The sequence below is a fragment of the Atractosteus spatula genome, chromosome 5 (assembly GCF_055471065.1).
Source record: "Atractosteus spatula isolate fAtrSpa1 chromosome 5, fAtrSpa1.hap1, whole genome shotgun sequence".
Taxonomy (NCBI): domain Eukaryota; kingdom Metazoa; phylum Chordata; class Actinopteri; order Semionotiformes; family Lepisosteidae; genus Atractosteus; species Atractosteus spatula.
In genome coordinates this window covers 65,415,535-65,432,482 of record NC_142710.1, presented here as the reverse complement: position 1 = coordinate 65,432,482, position 16,948 = coordinate 65,415,535, and the positions used below count along the sequence as shown (strand labels likewise).

The 16,948-nt window shown below is 53.1% G+C and overlaps 1 protein-coding gene across 1 annotated transcript; it reads left to right on the top strand.

Moving 5' to 3' along the window:
• Positions 1 to 1,791: 1,791 nt before the first annotated feature.
• On the top strand, positions 1,792 to 12,490 carry LOC148835498 (solute carrier family 26 member 6-like). The gene is made up of 19 exons (XM_088916009.1): positions 1,792 to 1,866; positions 2,367 to 2,506; positions 2,694 to 2,804; positions 3,714 to 3,889; positions 4,805 to 4,969; positions 5,258 to 5,410; positions 5,885 to 5,967; positions 6,924 to 7,071; positions 7,187 to 7,300; positions 7,643 to 7,720; positions 8,019 to 8,114; positions 8,547 to 8,653; positions 8,731 to 8,800; positions 9,138 to 9,230; positions 9,312 to 9,389; positions 9,982 to 10,125; positions 10,420 to 10,474; positions 11,800 to 11,939; positions 12,457 to 12,490. The coding sequence occupies exons 2-19, from the start codon at positions 2,491 to 2,493 to the stop codon at positions 12,478 to 12,480; spliced, it is 1,851 nt and encodes a 616-aa protein (XP_088772135.1). The 5' UTR covers positions 1,792 to 1,866; positions 2,367 to 2,490; the 3' UTR covers positions 12,481 to 12,490.
• The last annotated feature ends 4,458 nt before the right edge of the window (positions 12,491 to 16,948 follow it).

The following is a 16,948-nucleotide window of genomic DNA, read 5'->3' as shown; positions in this document are numbered from 1 at the left end:
GGTTTCAAACTCAAGAGTCCCCTGCAGAGCCGCAGACAGAAAGCCATGTGCAGAAATGGAAAATGAGGGTTTCATGTGGTAGTAGTACTGTTGTGCAACACGGTGCTTTCATTACCGCAGTACACAGTGTGATACCAGGATTCTTCGTCGGGAATGTTCGTAAGGGCTGGGGAGGGGAGTGAACATCATTATAAACAGCTCTACCATGATAACAACCTCTGCTCCAGAGTCCGCTCTCCGTTACTGGACCGCATCAGTTATTGATCAACTGGACTGTTTCTGCAGTGCGGCCGCTGGGAGTTCACTGCGAGTTGATGATTTCAAGGACAGGGCTGACCAGCTCTGACTAACAAACAGAGTGCACTTCGGCCGCGCGGTGGTCCACTCCTCAGTCCAGGGTAGGAGTGGAGTAATATTGTGCAGTGCTAGCACAACTCCAGTTGTGTGTGCTCAACTACCAAGTTTTTAAATCGTGTCCTTTTTTCCCCCTCCCTTAGACACAGGGCAACAGGAGATGTCTGCTCTAGGTTCCTTCTCCACCACTCCGTCGTCTGCGTGTTTAACCCTGCCCTGCTCCTCGCTGCTCACCACAATAATAAAGCGTTAATAAATATGCTGTTAGCCTGTGACGAAGGGGTGAGCTTCTGGTATGAGTCTGTGTGCTCCGCGGGGTCTGGGAGAGCGCTCTTGGTTGAAGAGAAGGAGTCTTGGGCTGACGGGGTGCCCCATCGAGAGGGGAGGTGCTGTTGGTGCTGCTCCTCCGGTTGCTCACTTTAAACACGGGGGGAAAGAGGAAGCAGCCTGAGGGGAAAGAGCACAGGGGTCAGAGTTCAAAGGTTCAGCAAAATTTCAGCAGTGTGTGGAGCGAGAGAGGGTGGCGCATCCGCTAAACGTGCGGCCCCTGTGTTTTTCTTTTGGTCAAACTGTAATCCAGGCTACTAGAGAACCGTTACTAATAAAAACACGGGACTTAAAAAAAATTGTGAAGTGGGAGAGGGGTTACCCAGGCTTATTGAGTGCCAGAGTACACAGGGGGAGGGGTCTCTGCACGTCCTGTACGTGTCTGAGCGGAGAAAGTGTCACAGTTCTACCGCCTGCAGTGGGGGGGTCTGGTTCGTTACTCTTTCATCAGGGGAGGAGACCCTGGCCGTGTTGAGAGAGAGCTATCCACTGTCAGACTGTGAGACATCTGTCACGCTGCAAGGTGGCGTGGACCCTTTCTGGATCTTCTTCATGACCACTGGGCAAGTCAGTGAGCTACAGGACAGCAGGTCAGAGAGGTACAGGACAAGAGAGCAGGTCAGTGAGCTACAGGACAGCAGGTCAGAGAGGTACAGGACAAGAGAGCAGGTCAGTGAGCTACAGGACAGCAGGTCAGAGAGGTACAGTACAAGACAGCAGGTCAGAGAGGTACAGGACAGTAGGTCAGTGAGATACAGGACAGCAGGTCAGAGAGGTACAGGACAGCAGGTCAGTGAGATACAGGACAGCAGATTGGAGAGGTACAAGACAGCAGGTCAGTGAGATACAGGACAGCAGGTCAGAGAGGTACAGGACAGCAGGTGACAGAGCTGCAGGACAGCAGGTCAGTGAGATACAGGACAGCAGGTCAGAGAGGTACAGGACAGCAGGTGACAGAGCTGCAGGACAGCAGGTCAGAGAGGTACAGGAGAAACAGACAAGACAGACTATGGGACAAGCAGACAAGGAAGCCCCGATCAGGGACCATGCTCTGGCAGGACAGAGGTGCCAGGGCTGCGGTGTGGAGAGACGGGTGCTGGACGAGCAGACCCTGGAGGAGGTGGCACAGCGGAGGGAGCTGGGACCCCAGGCCCCGCTGGCACACAGGCTGAGAGACTCGCTCAGGTAAGAAATATAGGGAGGGGGGAGAGAAAGTCTTCACGTGCAGTCCTGGAAATAAGGTGCTTACACAAACTGTAATGATAGAGATAAGTTGATCTTTGACCTGAACTCTGTGGGAATTTCTCACTGGTTACAAACATAATATTGTATGTCAGTCTCTCTCTCATCTCTGTGCTCTGCAGTGCTGTGTCTCACTGTGTCTCTGTGCTCTGCAGTGCTGTGTCTCACTGTGTCTCTCTGAGCACTGTGCTCTGCAGTGCTGTGTCTCTGGTCTCTGTGCTCTGCAGTGCTGTGTCTCACTGTGTCTCTCTGAGCACTGTGCTCTGCAGTGCTGTGTCTCTGGTCTCTGTGCTCTGCAGTGCTGTGTCTCACTGTGTCTCTGGTCTCTGTGTTCTGGAGTGCTGTGTCTCACTGTGTCTCTCTGGTCTCTGTGCTCTGCAGTGCTGTGTCTCTCTGGTCTCTGTGCTCTGCAGTGCTGTGTCTCACTGTGTCTCTCTCTCCAGCTGCTCAGGCCCCAGGCTGAAGCACGTGGTGCTCGGGTGTGTCCCTGTCCTCTCCTGGCTGCCCCGTTACTCCTTCAGGGACTACGCCCTGGGGGACCTCGTCTCTGGGATCAGCGTGGGCATCATGCACCTGCCGCAGGGTGAGACTCTCTGTGCAAACTCACTGTACAAGACACTCCCTACACACACTGACTAATTTACTGGCTGAGACCATCAGTGTCTTCCGTAAAACCTGTACAGTATGAGAAGGAAGGGAAAACACCTGGATCTGTGGGCCTTGTTCTGCACTGAGCTGTCCTGCACCCGTGTCTGGGTCTTTGTGTGCAGGGATGGCCTATGCTCTCCTGGCTGCAGTGCCCCCTGTCTTCGGGCTGTACTCCTCCTTCTACCCCATCCTGGTGTATTTCGTCTTTGGGACCTCTCGACACATCTCCGTGGGTGAGTCCAGTTCTGTCCCCTCTTTCTCTCCCAGTCTTCTCCCACTCTCTTTCTCCCGTTGGCTCCTATCCTGCCAGTGCCTTTCCTTCTCCCTTAGTCTTCCTACAGTATCTCTGTCCCTATCCCTATGCCTGTTGCTAACTCTGAGCTGTCCGTATCCCAGTTCCGGTCCCCTTATCTTTCCCTATTCCAGTTCCTAACTTTATCCCTCTTCCTTTCCCTATCCTTTTCCAGATCTCTTTCCTTCTCTTCCACTATTTCCCTCCTAAGGCTCTATGTCAGTTCAGGGATTCTTGCTTCCTCTGTCCCCTCTCTGTCTTTAGCTCTGACATCCCTCCTCTCCTGTGGAATCTCCTCCCTCTCCTGCTCTCTCCCGCCCTGTGGAATCTCCTCCCTCTCCTGCTCTCTCCTCTCCTGTGGAATCTCCTCCCTCTCCTGCCCTCTCCCGCCCTGTGGAATCTCCTCCCTCTCCTGCTCTCTCCCGCCCTGTGGAATCTCCTCCCTCTCCTGTTCTCTCCTCTCCTGTGGAATCTCCTCCCTCTCCTGTTCTCTCCTCTCCTGTGGAATCTCCTCCCTCTCCTGCTCTCTCCCGCCCTGTGGAATCTCCTCCCTCTCCTGCTCTCTCCCGCCCTGTGGAATCTCCTCCCTCTCCTGCCCTCTCCTCTCCTGTGGAATCTCCTCCCTCTCCTGCTCTCTCCTCTCCTGTGGAATCTCCTCCCTCTCCTGCTCTCTCCTCTCCTGTGGAATCTCCTCCCTCTCCTGCTCTCTCCTCTCCTGTGGAATCTCCTCCCTCTCCTGCTCTCTCCCGCCCTGTGGAATCTCCTCCCTCTCCTGCTCTCTCCTCTCCTGTGGAATCTCCTCCCTCTCCTGCTCTCTCCTGCCCTGTGGAATCTTCTCCCTCTCCTGCAGGCACGTTCGCGGTGATGAGTGTGATGATCGGCAGTGTGACGGAGCGCCTTGCTCCGGACGATCACTTCCGGGTGTTCGACAACATGACCAGCGGGATGGTGATTGACGTAGCGGCCCGGGACGCCGAGAGGGTCAGGGTGGCTGCGGCCGTCACCATCCTTTCCGGAGTCTTCCAGGTGCTGTATGCGCTCCTCAACATGCAAGACAGATAGTCAGCCCAGCGGGCTTTTTCCGAACCAGCAGTGACACGTGAACCAGAGAACACAGGTGCAAAACTGGGCGTTTAAAAATGGGAGGCATTGCTTTACACACAAGGTGGTGGGAGTGTGGAACAAGCTGGACAGCCATGCTGTTGAAGCCGATACCCCGGCTTCTTTCAAGAAACTGCTGGGTGAGACCAATCCTCAGATCTGTTAGCTAATAAATAGCAAATGAGCTGGACGGACTGAATGACCCCCTGTCATTTAGACTATTATCAGTGTTTTTGTCTTGTTAAGTCTGTCTGGCTTGCTGGCTCCTCTTGGTTCTCATATCAAAGCAGTATGTTACTGTAGGTAGCGGCCTCCTATATCACTCAACAGCATAAAGCAAAAATGATAGATCCTAGTATTATAGTGAAATTTAGTCTGAATCAAACACATTTGACTGAGTTTTATTTGTTATAATAAGCAATATACATCATGAAGAGTCATTACAAATACTGTTCTGAAAGCTCCTTACATTGCTGTCTCTCTGTCTACGCCAACAGAATAGAAAATGTTTACACAGAGGGTTTTAAAGCTTTCTGCTCCTGAGCAGAATTGTGCTCCTGATTTGCTGAAGGTAGCAAAATAAGCTAGAAATAGTGTAGGTGAAGAAATCAAAAGAATATGTACAGTATATTTTACTTAAGCCTAATGTTGGATTTTGAATGGACTGTATTTAGAGACAGAAAAGAAACTCTAATTTGTTCCTGAGTTTCTTCATGCCACTAACTCTCTCCAGACTCTGTGCTGTAATACAATGTCAGTTCTGTCCACCTGTGGTCACACACAGGATGAGAAGGGCTGTGTTCTGTCTGAAAGCTATCTGCCACCCATCCCTCTGTGCAGGTGGTTCTGGGTCTGGTGCGGTTCGGCTTCGTGGTGACCTACCTGTCCGAGCCCCTGGTCAGGGGGTACACCACAGCTGCTGCTCTTCATGTGATCACCTCCCAGCTCAAGTACACCTTCGGCATCCACCCCAAACGGCACAGCGGCCCTCTAGCCCTGGTGTATGTGAGTATCAGTACTCTCTCTCTCTGCTGGAGTAATGTCTTCAGTCTCTTCCTCACTCTCTCTCTCTCACCCTGGTGTATGTGAGTATCAGTACTCTCTCTCTCTGCTGGAGTAATGTCTTCAGTCTCTTCCTCACTCTCTCTCTCTCACCCTGGTGTATGTGAGTATCAGTACTCTCTCTCTGCTGGAGTAATGTCTTCAGTCGCAGAGTTCTCTCCCTTTCTTATTCCTGACTGACCTTTCTTTCTCTCTCTCTCTCTCCTTCTCCTGCCCCCTCCCTCTCTCCAGACACTGATAGATGTTTGCCGTTTGCTGCCCGGGACCAACCTGGGCACCCTGGTGGTCAGTGTGGTGTCTCTGGTGGTTCTGGTCACATCAAAGGAGCTCAGTGCTGCATTCAGCCACAAGCTGCCCCTGCCCATTCCGATAGAGCTTATCACGGTAAGACCTGGTCACTCTCCTTCTTGTTATCTTTACTTCAATGTCATCGAGCTGTACTGGCATTGAATTACTGCCAAAGCAGTAATAATCTGTAAATATTTGAGCGATAAAATGATATTATCATCTGAGCGTCTCACTGCCTTCTTCTGCTGGGACCTCATGGAAGTAGCCCAACACCTCTTTCTTTTGCTGTCTAGTAGTGACACCTAGTGGTGCATCACAGAAAAGTGAGTTATACCAGGAAAGATATGGACTGTATCCACTCCGAGTAATGATACAGACAGCATTGTGTTTTAATAAAGAGTGCTTTGTAGTATATCTTGAAGATAAACCTGCTGGCTATGTGTTAGTGTGTATGATATGAAAGGTTTAGAACTATTGGTTCACCTTTGGAATCAATTGCCTGAGAAAATACAAGACTGCAAACATAACGGATATCTGTATGTGCTTAAATTTTCTCTCTCCATTCCTCAGATAGTCGTTGCTACAGTGATATCCTCCCAGGTCCGCCTGGAGAGGAATTATGGCATAGAGGTGGTCGGCCTTATTCCTTCTGGGTAAGGTCAAGGGTCAGGGGGTCATTGCTGTGAGCTCTTTATTCGGTTTTCTCTTAAACAGACTTTATAGTTTTCAGCGATCTATATATGTTTAGGAACTATACACTACCCTACCAAAATAGTGCGTCCATTCATCCATTTTCTAAAAGTTTTATCCAATACAAGATCGCTGGGCAGCTGGAGCCTAAACACACACACAGACACACTCACACCAGGGCCAACTTTCCCAGAAGACAATTAACCCACTAGCATGTCTTTGGACTGTGGGAGGAACCCGGAGCACCCGGAGGAAACCCATTCGAACACGGGAAGAACACGCAAACTCCGAGCAGACAGCACCCCAGGAATTGAAGCCAGGGCCCCAGCACTGCAAGGTAGCATTCCTGACCGCTGCACCACCATCAGTGTATTACAGAACACCTGTAGCAGTGGGTCAGTGCACCCCAGCAGTGCTTACAGCTGGAACACGTGGTGGCGTTCACAGACGTCCTGGGGGCCTGCTGGCTGGTCTTCTCACAAGACACGACATCTGTCCCCGCAGCACAGCAGCCCCTGTCCTCCTGCTCGAGTCGTGCTTCCCGTCGGTGGGTGTGTTACACACACCACACAAACCCTTGAGGCTGCCCGAAGGGACACATTAGCCGGGTTTGCTGCTGCCTTCGGCGAGGCCGCAAGTCCGGATCGTGCCCCACCGACACCCATCCCGCCTGTGAGGCCACAGACACCCACTGCCCTTCGCGTTGGCATGCTGCGCACACCGAAGGAAGGGCCTGGTCTGCTCCTGCTTTCCAGTCCCCAGAGAAACAAGAACATACCACGGACTGGGGCTGCCTTCTCTTGATCTGGGACCGACGTGTCTGCGCTGACACAGGGTGGACACGCCTGCACCCCTGGGCCGACCTCAGTTGCTCCCTCTCCTGAGCCCCTAACTTGTCTCCTCTTGCCCCCGCTGTCAGCCTGCTGGCCCCGGCGGCGCCCTCCGTCTCCCTGTTCGGCGACGTGCTCGGAGACACTTTCGCCATGGCTGTGGTGGGCTACGGGATGGCCATCTCGATGGGGAGGCTGTTCGCCCTCAAGTACGGCTACAGAGTCGACAGCAACCAGGTCTGCGAGACGCGCGTGTGTGTGCGGGGTCGGGGTCGGGGGGTGTCTGTGTCTGGGGTGCCACAGCACCCCCTCTTCCCCCTTCAGTGAGCCCCGTGGTCTCTCCCCGCTGCAGGAGCTGCTGGCGCTGGGCCTCAGTAACGCGGTCGGGGGGCTGTTCCAGTGTTTCGCCGTCAGCTGCTCCATGTCCAGGAGTCTGGTCCAGGAGAGCACTGGGGGCAAGACACAGGTACAGCCCTGTCCCCCCCTCTCTCTCTGTACCCCAGCTCTCCTTCTCCCTCTTTATCTCCTTCTCTCTCTCCCTCCCCCCCCCTCTCTCTGTACCCCAGCTCTCCTTCTCCCTCTTTATCTCCTTCTCTCTCTCCCTCCCCCCCCCTCTCTCTGTACCCCAGCTCTCCTTCTCCCTCTTTATCTCCTTCTCTCTCTCCCCCCCCCCCTCTCTCTGTACCCCAGCTCTCCTTCTCCCTCTTTATCTCCTTCTCTCTCTCCCTCCCCCCTCTCTGTACCCCATCTCTTCTCCCTCTTTATCTCCTTCTCTCTCTCTGTCCTCACCCCCTCTCTCTCTGTGCAGATGGCTGGTGCCGTCTCAGCCCTGGTCATTCTGGTCATCCTGCTGAAGGTGGGGGAGCTCTTCCAGCAGCTGCCCAAGGTATGGACTGTCTCACAGGATTGTCTCATGGGGCTCCTTCCACAGGACAAGTCTCTCTTAGGACTTTCTTAATGAACTGCCCTGCAGCACTGGAATGGACTGTAGCAGGTAGCCCGCTGATCTGAGCCTAACTGGTGTCTGAGTGACTTGTTGTGGAAACGAGTGCCTTCCGTTCTGAATGGAGAATCACACCCAGCTGTTTCTTGAGATGGAAGCGTGAAAGTAACCCCACGCATGTCTGGATCAAACAGGCCGGGCGGCGCTAACAGACCTCTGCTCCCTTCCTCCCCTCTCTCAGGCTGTGTTGGCAGCCATCGTCTTCGTCAACCTGCATGGGATGATGAAGCAGTTCCTGGACCTGCGCACGCTGTGGAGGACCAACAGGGTGGACATGGTGAGAGCGAGATACAGGCTGGGGTACCGAGGGGGAAAGCACACCGGGGTACACCAAGGGGGAAAGAGGACTGGGGTACCCCGAGAGGGAAAGAGGACTGGGGTTCCCCAAGAGGGAAAGTAAAACAGAGTATTGGGAGAGGCAGAGACTTGGACTGGGAGGAGGGTACTATATACTGTATATACTCAGCTATCATCACTAACCCACTTCTCTTTACTGTAGTGCTTTTTCATGCTCTTGAGCATCCTCTTGAGGCACTTAAACAATAAATATAATAATAAACTTTATTTTATATGGCGCCTTTAAAAGTGGGATCACAGTAGGCTATCACAGGTGTTCAAGAGAATTCCACAAAGGTCGATTCTAAATGGACACCAGGTGGCTTGCCATTCACCAGCCTTGACCCTCGACCTTTCCCCTCTGCCCCTGCAGCTGGTGTGGGTCGTGACCCTGATCTGCACGCTGCTGCTGAACCCGGACCTGGGACTGGCCGCCTCCATCGCCTTCGCCCTGCTGACCGTCATCTTCAGGACACAGCGGTCAGTCACGCTCTTGTCCTCCTGCCCTCGACCCCTTGACCCTCCGTCCCCCTGACGGCTCTCCCATGTGTCCCCAGGCCCCGGTACTCCCTGCTGGGACAGGTCCCGGGCACGGATCACTACAGGCCTGTGGAGGAGTACAGAGAGGTACCCTTCAGACCAAACCCAGACAGACAGCTGAAATACAGACACTTCTACCCACCAGACTCTTCTCAGAGCCACACAATGAGTCACACTGCTACACACTGAGACACACTGCTACACTGTCATTACACACTGAGCCACACTGCTACACACTGAGACACACTGCTACACTGTCATTACACACTGAGCCACACTGCTACACACTGAGACACACTGCTACACTGTCATTACACACTGAGCCACACTGCCACTCTTGCTGCAGCAGATGGAGACACGCTGTCCCTGTGAGCTGGAAAGACGTCAGATGCTCCTCTGTCCCTCTGTCTCCGTCTCTTCCCAGGTGAAGGAGATTCCAGGTGTCGTCATCTTCCGCTCCTCGGCCACACTCTACTTCGCCAACGCCGAGCTCTACAGCCAGGCCCTGGCCAGCAAGGTGAGGGTCCCGCCCGCAGCCCCCCCCCCCCCCCAGCTCCAAACACCGCGCCCTGACCGCCGCCGCGCCTCGTTTTCTCAGAGCGGGATCGACGTCGGACAGATCCTGACCCGCAGGCGGCAGCTGGAGGCCAGACGGCGCAGGAGAGCCCCGCAGGCGGTAGGGAACACCTCGTCCAGCCCTGACGGGAACAGCACTGTCGCTCGCCACATCACCCTCACAGCTACCCCGGCTAGAGCCGGCCGCTGTGATGGGGATGTGCTGCCGAGAGAGCAGTGCCAGAGGCATGAGGTACAGAGAACTGCACATAGAACACGAGTGCTGTGGTAACCACACGTGTAATAACACTGTTATTATACAGGAACAAGTAATAGGTTTATTCCAGGCTGAAAAAAGATAACGCAACGTTTCGGCTGTGGAGCCTTCTTCAGGTGTCAAGAAGGCTCCACGGCCGAAACGTTGTGTTCTCTTTTTTCAGCCTGGAATAAACCTATTACTTGTTCCTTTGCAGCCTACGCATGCTGACGCAGCTCCCCACCTGAACTGTTATTACACATCCATATTGTTATTACAACGGTGTTATTAATGTGTAACTCTGGAGCCCCCAGAGCTCATGTTTATTTTCTGGAGAACTGGAACTGAACAGTTACAGGTTTCTGTCCAGGGGGTCTCAGCAGGTCAGACCCCGGGAGTTAGACTGAGCAAGACCGAAGCCTGTCTGACGCTGTGCTGTTGCTGCCCTGCCCAGAAGGGGGCGCCAGAGAGCCCTGTGAACGGGGACTGGGCCGGAGTGGAGTCGGGACCCGCTGCCTCGCCATCACTCCCCCGGGCCGTCATCCTGGACCTCAGCCCCGTCAACTTCCTGGACACGACCGGCGTGAAGACTCTGAGAAACGTCAGGCCCTGGCAGTGGTGACCTCTTCCTGTCCCCCTCCTCTCTCCCCCCCCATACCCCTGTACCAAGTCCCCCCCCCTCTCCTCTCTCACCGCCCTGTACCAAGTCCCCCGTCCTCTCTCACCCCCCTGTACTGAGTCTCCCCCCCTCCATGTCTGTGTTCTTCCTGTCTCATTCCTCACCTGTGTGTCAGGGTCCCCCCCCCTCCCCCCACGTGTGGGTCCTGGTAAGCGTCTGTCTTTGGTCTACAGCGGGCAAGCAGCCCTCACCCTCTCTCCGTCTCTGCCCTGTCAGATCGTCCGCGATCACGACCAGGTGGGAGTGCAGGTCCTCCTCTCCAGCTGTCAGAGTGAGTCCCTGTCCGTTCGAAAGCAAGGTTTTCACCTGCGCCGCACGATCACACCGCCCGGCTCTTCGGCATAGTCTTCTTCAGCTGATGCACGCCAGCGGGACGATCCTGTCAGAACCACAGGGTTTTAGAAACCACTGTACAAACACATATCTTCAGGACAGCTACCCAGACTCTGCTGGGTCTCAGATCCTGAGACCTGGTAAAATATTCCTTTTCAACAGTGTTAAACCTACCGTTTCAGAGCCATATGCAACATTCCAATTTTTCAGTAGTTATTTTTAAATGCTGTAGCACACCGCCATCATTATCTCAGTTTTTTTACACACTGTGCAGTACTTTTTAATGGTTTGGTGTCTGATGCGTTCTCTGTACCTGTCCCGTCATCGAGAAGCAGTGCTTCCTGGGTAATTCCAAGACTTAAAATCAGCCGCATCCCGATTCTCCGAGTCAGTGTGTAGACAGACACTGAACAGTCAGCAGTTTGGCCAGTTCCCTGCTTTTCGCCTGAAGTGTCTGCTGCAGTTACAGCCTCCAGCCTACAGTAATTCAAGGGCTAGCAGTGGGTCTTAAAAATACAAAGAATCCTAAATCACCATTAACACCCTGTGAGCCCATTTCATCCTTTGACCACCCACTAATGATCACCACGTGAGAATGTGCATTTTAACATCTTAGCCAATTAAAATAAGAATAATTAGCTTGCACTCAGCTGGGGAGTTGTCTATTGAGGGCTTTGGCGGCAACTAGTGGCAGGATTTGGTCATTACAGTCTCTCCGTTGAGCAGGAGTTTCAGGTTCCTATTCTTCGATATTCATGAGTATTTATCTGTTATCTGTTTTCCTTCTGTATCAGCCTGCCTTCTCAATCCCTGGTGTAGGAATGGATGGTAATGTCTTCCCCTTTCCTTAGAAAGGAAAGCAGCGGTCAGTGCAGTGCAGTCTCTCACGCTGTGTGTGTGTGTGAGAGCTGACAGGCAGTGTGAGCTCAGTGCAGTGCAGTCTCTCACGCTGTGTGTGTGTGAGAGCTGACAGGCAGTGTGAGCTCAGTGCAGTGCAGTCTCTCACGCTGTGTGTGTGTGAGAGCTGACAGGCAGTGTGAGCTCAGTGCAGTGCAGTCTCTCACTGTGTCTGTGTGTGTGTGTGAGAGCTGACAGGCAGTGTGAGCTCAGTGCAGTGCAGTCTCTCACGCTGTGTGTGTGTGTGAGAGCTGACAGGCAGTGTGAGCTCAGTGCAGTGCAGTCTCTCACGCTGTGTGTGTGTGAGAGCTGACAGGCAGTGTGAGCTCAGTGCAGTGCAGTCTCTCACTGTGTCTGTGTCCTCAGCCTGTGTGCTGGAGCAGCTGGAGCGTGGAGACTTCTTCACACAGAGCATCACGAAGGCCCGGCTCTTCAGCTCCGTGCACGACGCCGTGCTGTACTGCCTGAGCCACAGAGGGGACCCCGAGACCCCTGCAAACAGTGAGGTGAGCCTGCGAATCCCTGTGCCACACTGAGGCGCTCTGTCCAGCCTCCAGCCTCCGACACTGTCCACAGTGAGACACTCTGTCCACCCTGAGTCACTGTCCACTGTGAAGCTGTGTGTCCACCCTGAGACACTGTCCACAGTGAAACACTCTGTCCACCCTGAGTCACTGTCCACTGTGAAGCTATATGTCCACCCTGAGACACTGTCCACTGTGAGGCACGTCTCCACTCTGAGACACTGTCCACAGCGAGACACTCTGTCCACCCTGAGTCACTGTCCACAGCAAGACGCTCTGTCCAGCCTGAGACACTGTCCACTGTGAGGCATGTGTCCACACTGAGACACTGTCCACTGCAGGCGCTCTGTCCACAGTGAGAAATCCTGCGCTCCATCATCTGTTAGTCCCTAGGTAAAAAGTGCATCCATCACGGAGAATCGTGACTCAGAGACAGCTCGCCCACCCTCCTCATCCCGTCTGTCCACTCGAGTCTCACTCGCTCTCTGCTGGGTCCCAGGTCCTGGAGGTCACCCGGCTCTAGCGCAGCGGGAGGAGGGTGCGCCCAACCCCGCATGCGAGAGGCAGGCCGACCCGCCCACACGGACACTCCAGGACACTGCCCGACCTGCAGAAACCCACGAAGGCTGTAGCAACGTGTGTCCGCCAGGGGGCGTCTGTGGACGCGCACGCGAGCACGCCTGAGTTTTGCAAACCATCCAGCAGAACATAACTCTGTGTACCTCTGCTGAGTCACTCCACCCCAGGTCAGTTTACTGCAGTTTCCACCAGCTAGTACTGTAATACATTGTGTTTTGTAATAGTTATGTACTAATGTAGTTGTATAATATCATCTGATGCTATTTTCACTTATTTTTTCCCCACTTGTCACGTTTTACAAATGCAAAAAGTGGCGATTATGTACATTAACGAAGCGTGGTTTGCAGATTCCAAATTAAATGATCAGTACTGATAAATAATTCAATGCTCCCGATAAGAAAATGTCAAAATCACAGACAATTGTGAAGTTAACTGGAAAACTGCAGAACTAATAAAAATGACATTCTGAACTGTTCTCAAGGCTGATTGTGTCCTGAGTTTTCTGGTTTCCTGTTTCCTGAGGGAGCTGTTTGCTCTCTGTCCTTGAAGGCCCCCTCCTACAGATAAGCAACAGACGTGCAACATTTAGCTGAGGAACACAGAAACATTGTAGTAGGAATCTTTTTGTCTGAGACTCTCATCCAACATAGCTAGCATGTGCTCCCATTTATACAGCTGGGTGTTATCCTGGAACAATCCAGGTGCAGACCTTTGCTCAAGGATACAGCAGCTGTGCCTCACCTGGGATCTGAACCTGCAAACCCACCCCTTCCAGGTCCAGATCCCTGCCCACTGCTCCAGGCTGGTCTTTCATCTCTCCTGTGCTGTTATCTGCCCTTACCAGTGCAACACCTGGCTCCGTGTCTGCAGGGCAGTGCTCTGGCCAGGTGAGCACTGAGCTAGCTGCAGGCATAGCACTCTGCTGGTCAGTCCGTTACCTGTCCACTTCATCCAATTAAGGGTCGCGGGGGAGCCAGAGCCTATCCCAGGAAGCCCTGGGCACAGGGTGGGGTACACTCTGGACGAGACTAAAGTCCGTTCCAGGGCAAAGAGACACCAACATGCACGCACTCGCGCCAGAAGACAAATTACCCACGAGCACGTCTTTGGAGTGTGGGAGGAACCCCCCCAGAGGAAACCCACGCGCACCTGGTGAGAACATGCAGACTCCACACAGACAGCACCCCAGGTCTGGAGTTGAAACCAGGGCCCCAGCGCTGTGAGGCCGCGATGTTGGCCCCCACGCCAGCGTGCTGCTCCGGTGAGGTGTCATTTGTTATCTACCCAGACAGTGGAGAGGGTGGGAGCCTGCTCTTCTAAGGCACCTGTGTGCAAACCACGGCCCCAGTTTTAAACGGTCAAAAATAATTATTCGTGCCGTTAGATGGCGCCACGAACGTTTTACCGCAGTGATTCCGCCGAGGGGAGGCGCCGCTGTCGGTCAGGGGCGTCTCAGGCATCGCCAGTCACAGATCCGATCACGCGAGGGTCGGCGGCGCACCAGCTGAGCGCGGCTGCGGTGTTGCATGTTTCTACGAGCGGTCATTTTGTGAGTTTTTTGTTACACGATCGCAATTGGGATGGAAACCCGTTTCCGCCAGGGAGTAAAAAAAAAAAAAACGCGCTCTGGTATCTCAGAATTGCGACTTCATATCTCACATTTGCGACTTCGAAATAGCCCACATTTCATTGTCTGTCCTCTTGTTATTGTAACGGATTCGGGTTCTAGGGCTGGTGCCCTCGCTGCTCCCACCCTAGTTCGTGCCTCACTGCATGGGCTCGGACCCGGGTCTTACCAGCTTTTTTATACAGCCTGCGCAGTTCACTGACCCGATACAGCCAGCGCAGTACACTGACCCGATAGTCTGCACAGACCTGAGAGACGTTCACTGTCTCTAACTCCAGCTGTCACTCGTGTTCCTGGTCTCGAGAGCTGAACGAGGATGTTACATGCTTCTCATCCCCGAACTACAACGGCCTCCCCAGACCACCATCCCCTGCACACTGAGCTGTTCTTAAAACACCAGTCCTGTGTCAGTATTCAGAAACTTTCTGAATCTCCAATCAGACACACAGTAATGTAGGTTACTATATAATAAAGCATTACTGCAATAACCATTAATCTCCACTCACACAACAATGTAGATTAGTATATAATAATGAATCACTGCACACAGTACTGTAGACCAGTATACAGTCTAATAACACCTGACACCTGAAACGTTGTGTTTCCTTTCTCTTCTTTTCAGCCTGGAATCAACCCGTTACCTGCACCTGTACAGTATAATCATGCATACTGCACACGCTCGTGTAGATCAGTATGCAGAGTTAGTCAGTTCCCTGCTACAGGGTTAGCTGTTGCTGTGTCTTCAGTGCTCTGCTGTGCTCGGCCTTGGTGATGTCGCCTGTCAAGGCTGTGATGTTTTTCCAGTTGAAATGCTAATGACATTCAAATGCATCTTTCTCTACGCAGAAGTCTAGGTATCTGTACCCATCTAGTACACCGCTACCCCGAGGTCATGATTACTCCCGATCTGTCTGCCAAGTTTATCACCTCCATGTCCTGCGTGTCAGATACACTGTCCGGCTGCACTTTTCCTTCTGTGCTTTTTTTTATTGCTGGTCGTCCTGGAGGGATAACCAGGACAAGTCACTGTCACACAGCTGCACCTGACAGAAATTATCTCTACATATCAAGCACAAACCCCTCACTTCACAGGCGTACCCCCCCCAGCCCATCTCCTCCCTGCTGCTGCCCCTGGGTCACTCCCGAATGGGGTCCGAGCTCCTCGTCCTGCGGCCAGGAGGCTGCCCACTGACCAAGCAGGCCGAGCCAAACCTGTCCCCCCAGATCCCTCCCCACATGCACAAAGCGCCCTGCTCTTGGACTCTCTTGTTCCCAGGGGGCTCAAACCGCAGTGGCTACACTTCTCCCGTGCTGTTACAATGTTTATAGGTGCTTATTAAGCAAAAAGGCAAAATAAAAATAGCAAAAGGGAAAAACAATTAATCGACCTGTGCTGACGATGCGCGGACGTTGCACGGGGGCGAGAGAGACGCCTAGGAGCTCAGGACTCAAAGACAAGGGGTCAGACCCTCCGCCTGTGCCCGGACGTGGATTCTTCACGGCTCGTTAACCGCCCTGGCGCCCTGTGCCGGGCCCCTTCCGGCGCGATGCTATTCACAGCGGGGCTGTGTCGTAATTCTCGCTAATGTGGTTAGGGATTCGCGCGCGGTCATCACTCCGCGAGCCGGACGAGCGTCACCCGGGGGGGGGGGGCGGGGCTGTGACGTCAGAGGCCGGGCAGCCCGCGGGCATGCGGCGTTACAGGGGTAGATATCACCGTCGCCAAAAAAAAACCCAACCCGTCTAATGCCGGTCCTTTCGTGTCTGTGAGGTGGGAAATGCACTGTTACTTAAACTCCATTTAAAAACTTGAAAAATAACGAGGCAAAAAAAAAATCGATGTGCAGTAAGATAAAATCAGATTTTCTTGTCCCCTGGGGTTTTTTTTTATGGAAACACGGCCCTCATTTAAATACATGTTATTCTATCACAAAAATTAAGAAAAACACTGCACATCACTCTATTGCACATGAACAGTATGACACATAACAACATGTAACATCATAACACATCACAAAACATATCGCACTCAAGTGGGTTGTAAGAGTCAAAATTGTGTTGATCCTCGACATTTGCGTTGCCAGCTTTAATGGACAGTTCATTACATTGGATAGAGTTACATTTGGCGTTTGCCAGAAGGAAGAAGTTGATGTTCAGAGCTGAGGATGTGGGAAGGGTCTGATATAGTTTTTCCTGCCAGTATTTACATTTCCCAGTATGTAAAATGTTTAATTTATTGTGTTCAGATTTGTAAGATTTTGTCCTGCGGCGTATTGTTCTGTTTTTGTTGTTGTTGTTGTTAATTCAATCTTTTTTTTATTTCTTCTCGCCTTGGTTTGTTCAGTCAGACGCCGCTCCCTGAGCGCGGAGCTGGGGGGCGGCGAGACGGTCCGACGGGTTAAGACGGAGTTTTGTTCTGTCGGATATGGATGAATTTTGAACTCGGACTCCCTCTGGGACTTTTGGCTTATAAAGAACAGGGGAGACCCGGGACTCTGTGCTGTAGCGGCCGCGGAGAGGTACCGAGACGACCTGGTCAACCACGAGCCCAGGGCTGTGTGTAACAGGAGCGGTTTTGACCCCGCTGCCCCGGGTCAGTCCTGCTGGGGGCTTGAACAGTCTGACCTCCCTGTCTTTTCCTCCCTGCATCCATCCGGGGCAGCAGTTTCTCTCTCCCGCCCCCGCGGCAGCGGTGATCCAGTGTCCGGGAAGAGACGGTGCGCAGATACAGAACGCTGCGCTCTTGTTGTGATCGTGGGGTAGATAGTGCCAGGGCTGCACATCA